General features: G+C 40.9%; 1 protein-coding gene across 1 annotated transcript; it reads right to left on the bottom strand.

Moving 5' to 3' along the window:
* Positions 1-13,067: 13,067 nt before the first annotated feature.
* Positions 13,068-17,616, bottom strand: LOC122062725 (NEDD8 ultimate buster 1-like). Its single transcript, XM_042626369.1, has 6 exons — positions 17,048-17,616; positions 16,002-16,124; positions 15,792-15,888; positions 13,614-13,649; positions 13,340-13,527; positions 13,068-13,231 (listed from the first exon to the last, which is right to left on the bottom strand). Exons 1-6 carry the CDS (start codon positions 17,401-17,403, stop codon positions 13,087-13,089), a joined length of 945 nt encoding a protein of 314 aa, XP_042482303.1. The 5' UTR covers positions 17,404-17,616; the 3' UTR covers positions 13,068-13,086.

Here is a 17,616-nt window from a genome sequence, read left to right as displayed (position 1 = left end):
TGTTCAGGTAAGTGATCTAAATTCTCTACAGATTTTCTGGTTTAACTTCTCTGTTTTCCTCTATTCTGTCGACCCATTCTGTTGGGAGTTCTGGCCACCCGATGGCTTGGTAATTCTGGTCGATTGTTAGGTTTATCAAGAGGAGGACTCGATCCCAGTTGGAAGCTGATCAGACCAAGTTTTTTGGTTTGTTTTCTGGGTTTACAATTCTGGCCGATAGGTTTTCTGTCCAGATTTAGGTTCTGTTTTCTGTTCTGTGTTGCTGTGAAATTCTGGACTGCTAGCATATGTTAATCTGAACCTATTGGAGGCCTTGGATTGTTTTTAAAATCTCTGGTTTTTAGTCCTAAACTGCTGCTGAATTATTTCGAATCTGGTTACTGTTTATTGAGATCGATTGTCAAATCTGGTTTGTTGTTGAGGTCTGATCTTCTGCTATAAGTTGCTGCTGGTTTTGGTAGTTCTTTAGTCCAAAAGTTCTTGCAGATTTGAGTCTAGTTGGGTGTCCAATCTAGTCCTACATTAAATGGTATCAGAGCATGGCTAAGAAAAACACCCCCACCCTAGCTTCTCTTATGGAGATGCTACAGACTATGGCGACTGAGATGAAGGCTGAATAGCAAGCCTTACAGACTGAATTGAAGGCTGAATTGGATGCCAAGTTGTTGAATGAAGAGACCCCACCACAATAGCCTACTAGAGATTCACGTACAACACCCGAAGTGGAATCCCCATTGAATGTAGTTGCTCAGTTGACTAACAGAAAAGCAAACCCTAATCTGAGAGCACCACAGAGGGTTTTGGTTACACAACCTACTTTTGAAGGGCACGTAAGAGGATATTTTGAGACTGAGCGTCCCATGCAACAGAGGTACTCTGGAGATTCACAGAAGGTCAAACTCAATCTGAAGGAATTTGATGGGAGACATGACCCCCAATTGTTCTATGATTGGGTAGTGGCACTGGACGACTATTTTGACTATTATAAGTTACCTAAGGAACGGAAGATGAAACTAGCTCATGCAAAGCTAGTTGGGACTGCTCGTGATTGGTGGAGGACCTATGAGCTAGAGTTGGAAGACCGTGGTAGAGAACCTACTAGTTGGGAGGAGATGAAGCTTGAGCTATCAGATAAATATTTGCCACGCAACTTTAGAGCTCACATACAAGACCAGCTGAACTCTCTTCGCCAAGGGTCTATGACTGTTGCCAAGTACATGAACAAGTTTGACACACTTTATTCTCGTATAGGCATAAAGGAGAATGAAAGACAACTATTATCTCGGTTTCGACTGGGATTGCAAGCTAAAATCAACATGGGAATCGAAATGGTTGATGTATTCAGTAAAGGATTGTTTTGACAAAGCCCTACGAGCAAAGGAGCTTATAGCACAACCAGTTAGAAGGTTTGGTTTCCAAGCTGGGGAGGTAAAGAAGAATTTTTCAGCCACTAAACCTAGTAGCTCAGCACCTCCAAAGTCCACTTTTCCTCCACGGACTGATCACAAAGGAAAGGCACCCATCACAGGTAATAATAAGATACAGTGTTTCCATTGCCAAAAAGTTTGACATTTTGCTAAATCTTGTCCACACAAGCAGAGGGTTAATGCAGTAGCTGAGATTGAAGACTCCAATGAGGAGGATGAGTCGGCTCTTTATCCCTATCCATTGGATGATGATGATGAAGGTGGATATGACTATGACATGGAGAACACTAATGAGGATGGCACTCAAGGAATACATATTGTTACTAACATATTGGTGGCTGAAACCAAAGTAGAGGATTGGCGACGTAACTGCATATTCTACAGTCGTATGAAGTCAAGTGAGCATATTTGTCAAATTATAATTGAAATCTGACCCTCACCCTCAGCCTTATAAGGTATCCTTGTTGAATGGTAATACCATGGAGGTGAACAAGAGGTGCTCAATTCCTCTAAAACTTTACCGGTATGAAGAGAAAGTTTGGTGTGATGTGATCCTAATGAAACTCACAGATGTCTTACTTGGTCGTCCCTGGATGTATGACAATGATGCCATGGTTTGAAGGAAGAAAAATCTGTGTACTTTCAAATGGAAGGGTGTGCCTACAACTTCTATCCGGTAAACGTGCCGGCTGAAATACGACGACAAAAGTCTCTAAGGTCAAATCAAAAGGACATCGACATGGAGAAGAAGGTAGTAGTTATGCCCACAAAGGAGTTGCTAGCTATTCCCCGCAAGCAGTTCTTACGCACAAGTCATGAGACTGGAATGGTTATGGCTCTTGTTACTAGGGAAATCACTCCCCAACCTGAGGACGCATAGTGCACCTATCACAGAGCTCCTATCTGATTTTTCTAACTTAGTCCCTGATGATCTCCCAGATAAGTTGCCTCCCATGTGAGACATACAGCATGCTATTGATTTGGTACCTGGTTCGGTTTTACCCAACCTTCGCGCATACAGACTTAGTCCTACTGAGCATGCTGATCTGAAATGGAAAGTGGATGGGTTACTATAAAAGGGGCTTCATTGAGAAAAGCTTAAGTCCTTGTGCAGTACCAGCTTTACTTACGCCAAAGAAAGATGGTTCTTGGCGTATGTGTGTGGACAGCCATGCTATCAACAAGATAACAGTCAAGTATAGGTTTCCTATACCACGACTAGATGAGATGTTGGATATGCTGTCTGGGGCAAAGATCTTGTCCAAGTTAGATCTGAGGAGTGGCTATCATCAGATTCGCATCCATTCTAGGGACGAGTGGAAGACTGCCTTTAAGACCAACGATGGCTTATATGAGTGGAAAGTCATGCCTTTTGGTCTGACGAATGCACCTAGTACCTTTATAAGGGTTATGACATAGGTCCTTCGTCCCTTCATTGGACCGCTTTTTGGTTGTTTATTTTGATGACATTCTAATATACAGTAAGAACCAAGAAGAGCATATGAATCACTTGAGGCAAGTCTTGAGAGTCCTCCATGCTGAGAAGTTATACATTAATCCCAAGAAGTGTTCTTCATGCTACCCAAGGTTGTATTCCTTGGATTTATAGTGTCATCAAAGGGGGTTGAAGCTGATCCGAAGAAGATCAAGAGCATCACTGATTGGCCCACACCTAAAACACTAACAAAAGTCTGTAGCTTCCATGGGTTGGCTTCCTTCTACAGGAGATTTATTCGGAACTTCAGTACAGTTATGGCACCCATCATTGAATAAATAAAGTCGAGTAAAGGGAAGTTTGAATGGACAGCTGCAGCGACCAAAGCCTTCACTCTAGTGAAGAGGAAGATGATAGAAGCACCCATCCTACGCCTACCAGATTTTTGACAGTATTTAAGGTAGCTACAGATGCTTCACATGTTGGGCTAGGAGTGATAATGCAAGGACGACACCCAATCGCTTTCTATAGCGAGAAATTGAATGAGGCCAAGAAGCGTTATTCGACATATGATCTGGAGTTGTATGCGGTCGTCCAAGTGCTACGCCATTTGAGACACTATCTCACTGGTAAGCTGTTCATTTTGTACACTGATCATGAGGCCTTGAAGCACCTTCATCCACAGAATAGGCACAGAAATGCCAAATGGGTAGCCTATTTGCAAGAGTTTGTATTTGCTATGAAGTACAAGGCAGGAAAAGAGAATACAGTGGCTGAGGCACTTAGCCGGAAAGTGCTCACACTTAACACATTTTCAGCACATGTTATTAACATAGATTAGATACGAGGTGAGTACGCATATGATTCTGATTTTAGCACTATTTTTATGGAGTTACAATAGGTTGGGCAACACCTAAAATACTCTATTCATGATGGGTACTTGTTCTTTGGTACACGGCTTTGGATCCCAAACTCTTCCCTACGTCATCACATCATACGGGAGTTACATGGAGGAGGATTAGGAGGATATTTTGGGAAAGATAAGACTCTTGCACAGGTGATTGATCGATATTATTGGCCATGCATTGCAAAGGTTGTCGATCATGTGACCAAGAGATGTCGTGCATGTCAGTTGGCAAAGGGGGGAAAACAAAACACAGGTTTATACTCTCCACTACCTGTTCCTTATGCACCGTGGCTTGATGTTAGCATCGATTTTGTTCTTGGACTACCTCCTACTAGAGAACGATATGATTCTATTATGGTGGTTGTGGATCGTTTCACTAAGATGGCTCATTTTATACCTTGTCGTAAGACTTTTGATGCTTATCAGGTTGGAAAGCTCTTCTTCAAGGAAATAGTACGACTATATGGGCTGCCAACTAGTATTGTGTCTGACCGTGATGTTAATTTCATGAGTTATTTTTGGAAGACATTGTGGTTGAAGACAAATACGAAGCTGAACTTTTCAACTGCATTTCATCCAAAGACAGACGGACAGACAGAGGTTGTGAACCGTAACTTGGGAAACTTGTTGAGGTGTTTGGTTCGAGAAGACATGGCCTTCTATTCTTGACATTGCAGAATTTTCCTACAACAGCTCAGTGAATAGGACAACTGGTCGTACTCCTTTTGAGATCTTGCTTGGAGTTCAACTTAAGCAGTTTATTGACCTTATGTCCAGGCTCGAGGTAGTATTGAAGCTGATGAGTTCTTGCGTCATATCACTGAGGTGCATGCCAACGTCCGACGACGTATTGCCTTGAACAATGAGGTGTATAAGGCTTCTGCTGATCGTCATCGGCGTTATGTGGAGTTCAAACCCGGGGACATGGTTATGATTCGAGTAAATCCTCAACGGTTTCAGATGGGTGTCAATACCAAGTTACATCCACGAAAGATGGGTCCCTACAAGGTGTTGAAACGTATAGGACCTAATGCTTATGTGCTTGAGCTGGTTAATGACATGACCATAAGCAACGTGTTTAATGTGGCTGACCTTCACCTTTATGTTGGGCATCATTCAGATGATGGAGACACGGAGCAAATGCTGAGGTTGCCCCAACTGAAGCCACCCACTTCTAAAGTTATTGAAGACGTCTTGGATGATAATTACTAGACCTCCCGTCGTGGCACTAGTTATCACACTTTTCTTGTCAAGTGGAAAGGCCATCCCCATAGTGACTGTACTTGGATTCATGCTGATGATTTCAGGAGGTTTGATCCCGACTTGTATGAGCGCTACATGTCCCTTATCCATTCGTCTGAGTCAAATGTTTTCAAGCTGGGGAGAGCTGATGCAATACCGACAAGGGTTTACACAAGGAGAACCAAGACCAAGGTCGACCCAAGCGGCTGACTGGGTCGACCTAGATCTGGTCCAAGTCAGCCCACGATTTGGACTGCTGATGGGGTTACTAATTAGTTATTTAGTTTCTATTTTGAAGTCCTAAATTAGTTTCTAATTTCTGTCAAAACTAGTTTCTATTTTCATTAGATTCAAATTTTCAGTTTTTAGTAACTTAGATTTAGTTACTTCGAGTTACTATTATTCGTAAACCCTCTCCATCATTATAAATAAATAAGAGGGCTCTTTTATGACCCACGATTTGACAATTAAACAAAAGAATTTCATGTTGCTGCCGCTGGGTGATCTCCATGGTTGTTCCTTGTGTTTGATCGAGGAAGAAGGGTTTGGTGTCTGATCCAAACGACTCCTTGCGGCGTGAAGTCCAGGAGGGCTCTACAAGTAACTCCATACTGCTCTTTAATTACTCTCAAGTTTTGTTTTCATAGATTTGCTACTGCTCAGAACAGGTATGTTAATTTTTTCTGCCGAGAAATTCTGAAAAAGTACCTCTCGACTTCTTTTGCTGGTGCTAGTTCTAGCCCTTGTTGACGCCTCAAATTGAGGTCGATTGTTCCTCTGACCTTCCTTGTCGATCGACCCTAAGGAGGACTGGTTCTGAGTTGTCGTTTGGAAGATATTCAAAATCTCCGGATTTTTGTCCTATAGTGCATCTGTCAGAAATTTTAACAGAATCGATATTCTGAACTGTTCATTCTGTTCTGTTGTTTTCTGCTACTGTTTTTGGACTGCTGTCTTTATTAATACTCCTAGATATTAGTCCTTTGGATCTACTGAAATCTGGATTAGAAAGTGTTGAACACTGTGATCGATAGTTGCTGATATTCTTAAACCTGTGGTCTGAGTTTGCACTACTGGAATATAAATCTGCCGTGGATTATTGTGGGTATTGTTTGGTTGTTCTTAGGTTCAAAAGTTCTTGTAGATTGAGACTTGGTTAGACCCCTACCCTAGTCTACATTAAGAGATCTTATAATTATCATCCAAGACGTCTTCAATAACTTTAGAAGTCGGTGGCTTCAGTTGGGGCAACCTTAGCATTTGTTCCGTGTCTCCATCATCCGAATGATGCCCAACATAGAGGTGAAGATCAGCCACATTAAACAAGTTGCTTATAGTAATGTCATCAGGCAGCTCAAGCACATAAGCATTAGGTCCTATACGTTTCAGCACCTTGTAGGGACCCATCTTTCGTGGATGTAACTTGGTATTGACACCCGTCTGAAACCATTCAGGATTTACTCGAATCATCACCATGTCCCCGGGTTTGAACTCCACATAACGCCGATAACGATCAGCAGAAGCCTTATACACCTCATTGTTCAAGGCAATACGTCGTCGGACGTTGGCATGCACCTCAGTGATATGACGCAAGAACTCATCAGCTTCAATACTACCTCAAGCTTGGGGTGGGAGGGACATAAGGTCAATAAGCCGCTTAGGTTGAACTCCAAGCAAGATCTCAAAAGGAGTACGACCAGTTGTCTTATTCACTGAGCTGTTGTAGGCAAATTCTGCAATGTCAAGAATAGAAGGCCATGTCTTCTCATAGCCTCGAACCAAACACCTCAACAAGTTTCCCAAACTACGGTTCACAACCTCTGTCTGTCCGTCTGTCTTTGGATGAAATGCAGTTGAAAAGTTCAGCTTCGTATTTGTCTTCAACCACAATGTCTTCCAAAAATAACTCATGAACTTAACATCACGGTCAGACATAATACTAGTTGGCAGCCCATGTAGTCGTACTATTTCCTTGAAGAAGAGCTTTCCAACCTGATAAGCATCAAAAGTCTTACGACAAGATATAAAATGAGCCATCTTAGAGAAACAATCCACAACCACCATAATAGAATCATATCGTTCTCTAGTAGGAGGTAGTCCAAGAACAAAATCCATGCTAACATCAAGCCACCGTGCATAAGGAACAGGTAGTGGAGAGTATAAACATGTGTTCTGTTTTCCCCCCTTTGCCAACTGACATGCACGGCATCTCTTGGTCACATGATCGACATCCTTTGCAATGCATGGCCAATAATATAGATCAATCACCTGTGCAAGAGTCTTATTTTTCCCAAAATGTCCTCCTAATCCTCCTCCATGTAACTCCCGTATGATGTGATGACGTAGGGAAGAGTTTGCAATATAAAATTGTGTGCCAAAGAACAAGTACCCATCATGAATAGAGTACTTTAGGTGCTGCCCACCTTGTTTTAACTCCATAAAGACAGTGCTGAAATCAGAATCAGATGTGTACTCACCATGTATCTGTTCTATGTTAAAACATGTGGTGAAAATGTGTTAAGGGTGAGCACTTTCCGGCTAAGTGCATCAGCCACTGTATTCTCTTTTCCCGCCTTGTACTTCACAGCAAATACAAATTCCTGCAAGTAGGCTACCCATTTGGCATGTCTGTGGCTAATCAACTTCTGTGAGTGAAGGTGCTTCAAGGCCTCATGATCAATGTACAAAATGAACTCCTTACCAATGAGGTAGTGCCTCCAATGGTGTAGCATTTGGACGACTACATACAATTCTAGATCATAAGTCGAATAGCGCTTCTTGGCCTCATTCAATTTCTCGCTATAAAAAGCGATGGGGCATCCTTGCATTATCACTCCTCCCAGCCCAACATGTGAAGCATCTGTAGCTACTTCAAATACTCTGTCAAAATCTGGTAGGCGTAAGATGCGTGCCTTTGTCATCTTCCTCTTCACAAGAGCAAAGGCTTTGGTCGCTGCAGCTGTCCATTCAAACTTCCTTTTACTCGACTTCATATATTCAGTGATGGGTGTCATAACTGCACTGAAGTTCCGAATAAATCTCCTGTAGAAGAAAGCCAACCCATGGAAGCTACGGACTTTTGTTAGTGTCTTAAGAGTGGGCCAATCAATGATGCTCTTGATCTTCTCCAGATCAACTTCAACCCCCTTTGATGACACTATAAATCCAAGAAATACAACCTTGGGCAGCATGAAGGAAAACTTCTTGAGATTAATATATAACTTCTCAGCACGGAGTACTCTCAAGACTTGCCTCAAGTGATCCATATGCTCTTCTTGGTTCTTATTGTATATTAGAATGTCATCAAAATAAACAACCAAAAAGCAACCAATGAAGGGACGAAGGACCTGTGTCATCACCCTCATAAAGGTACTAGGTGCATTCGTCAGACCAAAAGGCATGACTTTCCACTCATATAAGCCATCCTTGGTCTTAAAGGCAGTCTTCCACTCATCCCCAGAACAGATGCGAATCTAATGATAGCCACTCCTCAAATCTAACTCAGAAAAGACCTTTGCCCCGGACAGCATATCCAACATATCATTTAGTCGTGGTATAAAAAACCTATACTTGACTGTTATCTTGTTGATAGCACGGCTGTCCACACACATACGCCAAGAACCATCCTTCTTTAGCGTGAATAAAGCTGGTACTGCACAAGGACTTAAACTCTCCTCAATAAAGCCCTTCTGTAGTAACTCATCCACTTGCCGTTTCAGCTCGGCATGATCAGTAGGACTAAGTCTGTAAGCAGGAAGGTTGGGTAAAACCAAACCAGGTACCAAGTCAATAGCATGTTGTATGTCTCTCATGGGAAACAACTCATCTGGGAGATCACCATGGAATTAAGTCAGAAAAATCAGATAGTTCTCTAATAGGTGCACCATGTGTTACCTCAGGTTGGGGAATGACTTCCCTAGTAACAAGTGCCATAACCATTCCAGTCTCATGACTTGTGCGTAAGAACTGTTTGTGGGGAATAGCTAGCAACTCCTTTGTGGGCATAGCTACTACCTTCTTCTCATTATCAATGTCCTTCTAATTTGACCTTAGGGATCTCGTTCGCCGTATTTCAGCCGACACATTTACCAGATAGAAAGTTGTAGGAACACCCTTCCACATAAAAGTACACAGATTCTTCCCCTCCAACCATGGCATCATTGTCATACATCCAGGGGCGACCAAGCAATGCATCTGTGAGTTTCATTGGGATCACATCACACCAAACTTTCTTTTCATATCGGTAAAGTTTCAAAGGAACTGAGCACCTCTTATTCACCTCTAAAGTATTACCATTCAACACGGATACCTTATAAGGCTTAGGATGTGGGTCAGCTTTCAAGGTTGCGTTCTTCGCAAAGGCTTCAGAAACAATGTGGACACAGCTGCCACTATCAATGATAATCTGACAAGTGTGCTCACCTGACTTCATACGGCTGTAAAATATGCAATTTCGTCGCCAATCATCTCCTTTGGTTTCAGCCACCAATATACGAGTAACAATATTTATTCCCTGAGTATCATCCTCATTAATGTTTTTCATATCATAGTCATATCCACAATCATCATCATCATCTAAGAGAGAGGGGTGAAGAGCTGACTCATCCTCCTCATTGGAGTCCTCGACCTCAGCTACTGCATTAACCCCTCTGCTTATGCGGATAAGACTTAGCAAAATGTCCTACCTCTTGGCAATGGAAACACTGTACCTTATTTCCACCTGTCATGAGTGTCTTTCCTTTATGATCAACTCGTGGAGAAAAAGTGGACTTTGGAGGTGCTGAGCTACTAGGTTTAGTGGCTAAAAAATTCTTCTTTACCTTCCCAACTTAAAAACCAAACCTAATAACTGGCTATGTTAGAAGCTTCTCTGCTCGTAGGGCCTTGTCAAAACAATCCCTCACTGAGTGCACATCAACAACTCCGATACCCCTGTTGATTTTAGCTCGCAATCCCAGTCGAAACCGAGATAACAGTTGCCTTTCATTCTCCCTTATGCCTGTACGAGAATAAAGTGCGTCAAACTTGTTCATATACTTGGCAACAGTCATAAACCCTTGACGAAGAGAGTTCAACTGGTCTTGTATGCGAGCTCTGAAGTTGCGTGGCAAGTATTTATCTGATAGGTCAAGCTTCATCTCCTCCCAACTAGTAGGTTCTCTACCACGGTCTTCTAACTCTAGCTTATAGGTCCTCCACCACTCACGAACAGCCCCAACTAGCTTTGCACGAGCTAGTTTCATCTTCCGTTCCTCAGGTAACTCATAATAGTCAAAATAGTCGTCCAGTGCCACTACCCAATCATAGAACAATTGGGGGTCATATCTCCCATCAAACTCCTTCAGATCGAGCTTGACCTTCTGTGAATCTCCAAAATACCTCTGTTGCACGGGACACTCAGTCTCAAAATATCCTCTTACATGCTCTTCAAAAGTAGGTTATGCTACTGGAACCCTCTATGGTGCTCTCAGATTAGGGTTTGCTCTCCTGTTAGTCAACTGAGCAACTACATTCAATGGGGTTTCCACTTCGGGTGTTGTACGTGAATCGCCAGTAGGCTGTTGTGGTGAGGTCTCTTCATTCAACAACCTGGCATCTAATTCAACCTTCAATTCAGTCCGTAAGGCTTACTGTTCAGCCTTCATCTCAGTCCTCATAGTCTGTAGCATCTCCATAAGAGAAGCTAGGGTGGGGTTGTTGTTCTCAGCCATGCTTTGATACCACTTAATGTAGACTAGGGTAGGGGTCTAACCAAGTCTCAATCTACATGAACTTTTGAACCTAAGAACAACCAAACAATATCCACAATAATCCATGGCAGATTTATATTCCAGCAGTGCAAACTTAGACCACAGGTTTAAGAATATCAGCAACTATTGATCATAGTGTTCAACACTTTCTAACCCAGATTTCAGTAGATCCAAAGGACTAATATCTAGGAGTATTAATAAAGGCAGCAGTCCAAAAACAATAGCAGAAAACAGCAGAACATAATGAACAGTTCAGAATATCGATTCTGTTAAAATTTCTGACAGATGCACTGCAGGACAAAAATCCGGAGATTTTGAATATCTTCCAAACGACAACTCAGAACCAATCCTCCTTAGGGTCGATCCACAAGGAAGGTCAGAGGAACAATCCACCTCAATTTGAGGCCTAAACAAGGGCTGGAACTAGCTCCAACAAAAGAGGTCGAGAGGTATTTTTTCAGAATTTTTGGGCAGAAAAAATTAACATACTTGTTCTGAGCTGTAACAGATCTATGAAAACAAAACTTGAGAGTAATTAAAGAGCAGTATGGAGTTAATTGTGAAGCCCTCCTGGACTTCATGCCACAAGGAGTTGTTTAGATCAGACAACAAACCCTTCTTCCTCGATCAAACATAAGGAACAACCATGGAGATCACCCAGCGGCAGCAACATGAAATTCTTTTGTTTAATTGTCAAATCGTGGCTCATAAAAGAGCCCTCTTATTTATTTATAATGATGGAGAGGGTTTACAAATAATAGTAACTCAGAGTTACTAAAAACTGATTACAAGAAGTTACTAAAAACTGATTACAAGAAGTTACTAAAAACTAAAAATTGGAATCTAATGAAAATAGAAACTAGTTTTGACAAAAATTAAAAACTAATTTAGGACTTCAAAATAGAAACTAAATAACTAATTAGTAACCCCATCAGCAGCCCAAATCGTGGGCTGACTTGGACCAGATCTGGGTCAACCCAGTCAACCACTTGGGTCGACCTTGGTCTTGGTTCTCCTCGTGTAAACCCTTGTCGGTACTCATCACTTCCTGTCGTGGCACCGGTTATCACACTTTTCTTGTCAAGTGAAAAGGCTGTCCCCATAGTGATTGTACTTGGATTCATGCTGTTGATAGGCTTGATCCCGACTTGTATGAGCGCTACATGTCCCTTATCCATTCGTCGGAGTCGAACGTTTTCAAGCCGGGGAGAACTGATGCAATACCGACAAGGATTTACACAAGGAGAACCAAGACCAAGGTCGACCCAAGTGGCTGAATGGGTCGACCCAGATCTGGTCCAAGTCAGCCCACGATTTGGGCTGCTAATGGGAATTAATAGTAGCTTAATAATTTCTTATTTAGTTTCTATTTTGAAGTCCTAATTTAGTTTCTAATTTCTGTTTAAGACTAGTTTCTATTTTCATTAGATTCCAATTTTCAGTTTTTAGTAACTTCTTGTAATTAGTTTTTAGTAACTCTGAGTTGCTATTATTTGTAAACTCTCCCCATCATTATAAATAAAGAAGAGGGCTCCTTTATGAGCCACGATTTTGACAATTAAAAAAAAAAAGGCTTATGCTGCTGGCGCTGGTTTCTCCATGGCTGTGCCTTTGTGTTTGATCAAGGGTTAGGGATTGGTGTGTGATCCGATCGACACTCTGAGGCGAGAAGCCTGGGTGGGTCTTTTATTATCTGGTTTTCTTATTGAATCTCTTCTCCAACAGTTCAGGTAAGTAATCTAAATTCTCGGCAGATTTTCTGGGTTAACTTCTCTGTTTTCCCCTATTCTGTTGACCCATTCTGTTGGGAATTATGGCGACCCGATGGCTTGGTAATTCTGGTCGATTGTTAGGTTTATCAAGAGGAGGACTCGATCCCAGTTGGGAGCTGATCAGACCAAGTTTTTTGGTTTGTTTTCTGGGTTTACAATTCTGGCCGATAGGTTGTCTGTCCAGATTTAGGTTCTGTTTTCTGTTCTGTGTTGCTGTGAAATTCTGGACTGCTAGCATATGTTAATCTGAACCTATTGGAGGCCTTGGATTGTTATTAAAATCTCTGGTTTTTAGTCCTAAAACTGCGGCTGAATTATTTCAAATCTGGTTACTGTTTATTGAGATCGATTGTCAAATCTGGTTTGTTGTTGAGGTCTGATCTTCTGCTATAAGTTGCTGCTGGTTTTGGTTGTTCTTTAGTCTAAAAGTTCCTGCAGATTTGGGTCTAGTTGGGTGTCCAATCTAGTCCTACATTACACTTTTCTATACAAAATGTCTTCTTGACCAGATTTGGGCATTTCTGATAGCATTAAAGACATATGTGATACATCTCTAGTGAATAAAGCCTAATATAGTTAATAAAGACCAAGAAACCTGGAGGTATTTAGCTTGTGCAGAGGTCAACGCCTTTCGAGATTTATCAAACTGGTTACTGTGATAAGCAACCACACCTTCTAAGAGCTCTAGTCGTAGATACCTAGAAAAATGATAATAAAAAAAAAATTAATTCAACTAGCAAACAGACAAAATAGCTTGTAAAGCCAGGATGAGAAAAATATCAGTGAGCAACCAGCGAAATACTTACAGAGGAATCTCTGGATGATAACCTTGTTGAAGAAGCCTAACACGGCTGGAGTCTTTCCCATGTGCACGTTCAAGTCCTTCTCTAGCTTTTGCAAGGCGTACTCCCGCCATTGAGAGCCATGAGATGTCTCTGAGCATAAAATAACACCACACTGTGTCTATTTGGAGTATTGGGACATTATCAATCATCTGAAAGCAGAAAATAAAGCAACCAATGAGACATGAGAGACGCTATCATGCACAACTTTTGTAAAGAGGAGGACCATTCAACTCACCTCAATCACCTTTGGATCACAGAGAGAAAAAGCCTCCTAGAAATGAGAAATGAAGCTTAGTTAGATAAAACTTGTGATATTTTCTTCAGAACTTTCAGAAGAAAAACAAAATGCCCGCCAGGGCTCTAGAACAACTTTCTTAATGATTGCCCCCACAAACTACTTTCTCAACAAAAGGAGTTTCTATTTTAGTGTTAATTCATTGCAAGAGAAAGAGTTAAACGCAGTCATAGACTTTAGAAGCAGAGAGCAAAAAGTGTAAGTACTTCCAAGAGGAAATCCAAGTAAAAAAAAAAAAAAGGATGATCTACTGATTAGGCAACAACACGAGTGGTGCTCAAGCAAGAGGGCAGAACCTACAAAATGATTAATATCTTAAGTAGACCAGTGGAAAAATCAATGATGCAGATAAATCACCTAACAGACTTATTTTCTTGGAAATAAGCTTTGGATTGGGTTATGTATGGGTTGAACCTTTGATCCCATATGTTTTCATTGTAAAGGGCCTAAGATATGGGTAGAATGTAGGAAAACGGGATTTGCTTCATTAGTTTATTTAGTCTTTTATTTTAAGTTGTTTAGCTAGTTTGGAACACTCTCACCTGCGTGTGGGATCTTCTCTTCTAGATTTATGTTTCTTTTTACAGCTGTGTTTGCTATTAGCAATAGGATTTTACTTTCTATTCAGATTAGGACTGTTATTAGTTTTCTCTTTAAATAGCTTGTAAGAGCCATTGGCTCACAGATACAATTAAGAGATTAATAAAGCTTTGAAGTCTTCTTCAATGGTTGTTGAGTGATTCAGTAATGGGTGAGAATGTGAGATATCCTTGGAGGGCAGTGAGATTATGTACCTTCTTTGGTGGGATGCCATAGTTATTTTCTCTTTCTTATCTTGATCTGTTTTCTCCCCTTCAAGTAAGTGCTGCTGCATCTGATTCAGTTCAAGCTTGCTGCTATCTATTTAATCATTGTTTGGATACGTGTATCATCTCTTTTATTTTCCGATTACATAACGTTCATGCTGAGAGTCAAATCACATCAAGAAACATCTCAGTTTGACCTGTCAGATACCCTGTTTGTTAGCCTCTTTTGTCAAAAACGAGATTCCTTTTAGAGAGGAATTGTCCATCAGATTCCTCCCCTCTTTTGGGGTTTCAAAGTCCCCCCCAAGGGGCACCTTAGACAAGGGTATCTCCCTAATCTGAGGTTTCTTTTTTAAGTTATTACAAATCTCTTGTTTGCAGTCTGTGTTCTATTTCAGATCTGAAAATTTTAAAATAACTTTTTATCCAACCAACCGATTGTCCTCATATTTTGGGAATTGGATTATATTGCTGAAATAGAGGTTCGATCCAGATTCCATTCAGTTTTATTGGTCTGATTGGATTTAATTTGAGTTTTACTGATTTTTGGACTTCGGCTTTCGTTTTTATTGTTCTTTTAATCCCTTACTATTAATCCATCCGTTAAGTTGATTCTATCTTTTGAAGAGTTCTTATTCTCTATATCTGTGATTGATTCCTTGAGTTTTAGCTCTCATCTGAGAGAGATGAATTTTTTTTCTGTTAATTATTGGGTTTGCTTCCGATCTTGTCCGGGAGTCTATCTTATCAACCCTCCACCAATCAGTCCACTCCCAAGTAAGCCCAACAGATTGTGTTGCATCAGACTCAAGCTTACAAAACAAATAACAGTAATATCCAATTAATTAAAGTAGAAGCCAATGATTGAACCATAAAGTAGCAGTAATAAGGAATGACATATGTATGCACAACAGCATGAGGGCTGTCCCTGCTGCTAATTTACAGTTCAATCATTAGGGCTCCCTTGCTCATGCATGATGGACCTAGCCCACATGCTTTTGCACTGTTTAATCATTAGGGCTTCCTTGCTCCTGCATGATGGACCTAGCCAACATGCTTTTGCACTAAGTAGCAAGGTATCTTCGGAAAGATTGCACACACACATGGAAGAAACATGGACCTTAACACCCCAATTTCAAAATTACATAAGCAGCAGTAATCTGCCTGTCCTTCGCATGTCTTAAAACAATGATGATATGCAGACTTCATCAAAAATGAAAAACGAATATCAAATGACATCATAACACATTCGTAAACTATGAGAGAAACCATCAAATACAAAATTGCACCAATTAATGTCCCAATAACTAACCTCTCCTATGGCAAGCACATCTAATGCATCTTTGTATTTTTGTTTTTTTATGAGCTGTTTGGCATTTGTATGAAGCATCATACCCATCATCAGTCCCCTGTCAAATGAAAATTAAAAATTGAATAATAGACAACTAGAATCCCAGATAAAGTATATTTCTCAGCTTTAAATGCAGAGATACACAATATTTATCTATTTACATATCCATACCGTTGATCAGTCTCAGTTCCCAAATTCACTTTCTGTCCACTCTGGTCTTCAAGTTCAATGTTGAAGTCGTCCACTGGTAAAGAACCATCCAGGTTCCTGTTGGCCAAGGCAACTGCTGCAGCCCTATAAACAATATGGTGATACCCAATAGTTAAAAAAAACACGATTAGAGGCAAAAAACAAAAAACCATAGACGAAGACAGTTCCATAGACACACGCAGAAGAGGAGGCAACTTTGTTTTGGATGAAAAGAACCATGCTGATGAAATGCACCCCTGCTGATCTAGCCATCTAATACATGACATTGCTTATGATGCCAATCCTGATGGTGAAGAAAACTTAAAATTTATGAAGGGATTTTTCTTTGGGACAGGAAAAAGTATGGAGGAAATTGTGCCCAGTCAAATGGGACATAATTCGCAAACATAAGTTTAGTAGGTGTCGTTAAGAAGCATCAAACATATGGACCAAGTACTTCCGGGAAATAGTTCAGTAGATTGGGAGAGGTGCTTTGTGGGAAGGCATAAATAGTCTCATTTGCTTGGATGGATGTTCAGCAACAAAAGGAGAGAGACAGAGCCCCAGTGTGTGGCCAATCAAAGTAACCAATAATTTTACAAGGGCAGGATGTTCTACAAATGAGACTAAAATGAACTCTAAGCGCCAATAAAAAAAGTACATGGAGGGGATTCGGAGGGAGAGGCTTCTAGATACAGGTCCTTTATAGCTATAAGCCCCCCTCCTACTTTCTCTCCTTGTAAGCTGATAGGCTTTATCCAAAATTCATCAGTTTGATCGTATTTTATATTTGTAATCACTCCAGCGATGAAGTGTTCTTTCATGTTTACCTCATGTAATTAACTGTTTTCATTGAAAGATTCTAGAATTTCATAATATAATTCATTCAAGTCGCTGAGAAGTTCATAGTTCCTACTTAGAATAGAAAAAATAAGAAATCAACAACATTGAAAAATAAAGGCCACATAAAGAACAGAATAATGCACAATAATTTAGCGAAACAAAAACCTAACTCATCAGTGACTTACATAATTCGAGAAAGTCGTTGAGAACGCTCCTCCTCGGCCATAAATTCATCCTTCAAAGACTTACCATGAACAACGGAAGCCTCACCCGAAAGAATTTTGGTTGCTAGAATCCTGGCATTGTTCTTGATGCCCAAGTCGCATAATTTCTCATTCCCTTCTCCATCTTTCAAGACCTTACCAGCGCAAATCAATTTGATAGAATCGGGTCCGCAATCCGATCGCTTCGCGACCTCTTCTCTCAACATAGGTACCGTCCAAAGGTTAAGTTCGACTTCCAAAACACCCGCCCAAGCCCCTGCTAGCTTCAGTTTCTCCATAGTCGTACTCTTGGATGAAGCTGAAGGTTCTTCTTCCATGGGAGATTTAGAGTTGCAAAGCGAATAGCTCTCTGGAATCGAAAGGTCGAAAGCTTGGAGGAAGGGAAATGGATATGGCGATTTTGCAAAAACGACGATTGGACTTTATAAATGACGTGAATGATTTAATTTCGAGTTTTAGACTCAGGAGTTTTCTGTTTGCTTTAGAGAAAGGGAGAGAAAGAAAGAGAGAGAAGAAAGAGAAAGACTTGC

This window comes from Macadamia integrifolia, unplaced genomic scaffold (genome assembly GCF_013358625.1).
Source record: "Macadamia integrifolia cultivar HAES 741 unplaced genomic scaffold, SCU_Mint_v3 scaffold1095, whole genome shotgun sequence".
Taxonomy (NCBI): Eukaryota; Viridiplantae; Streptophyta; class Magnoliopsida; order Proteales; family Proteaceae; genus Macadamia; species Macadamia integrifolia.
The sequence above is the reverse complement of the archived record's forward strand: the minus strand, read 5'-3'. Positions and strand labels throughout refer to the sequence as shown.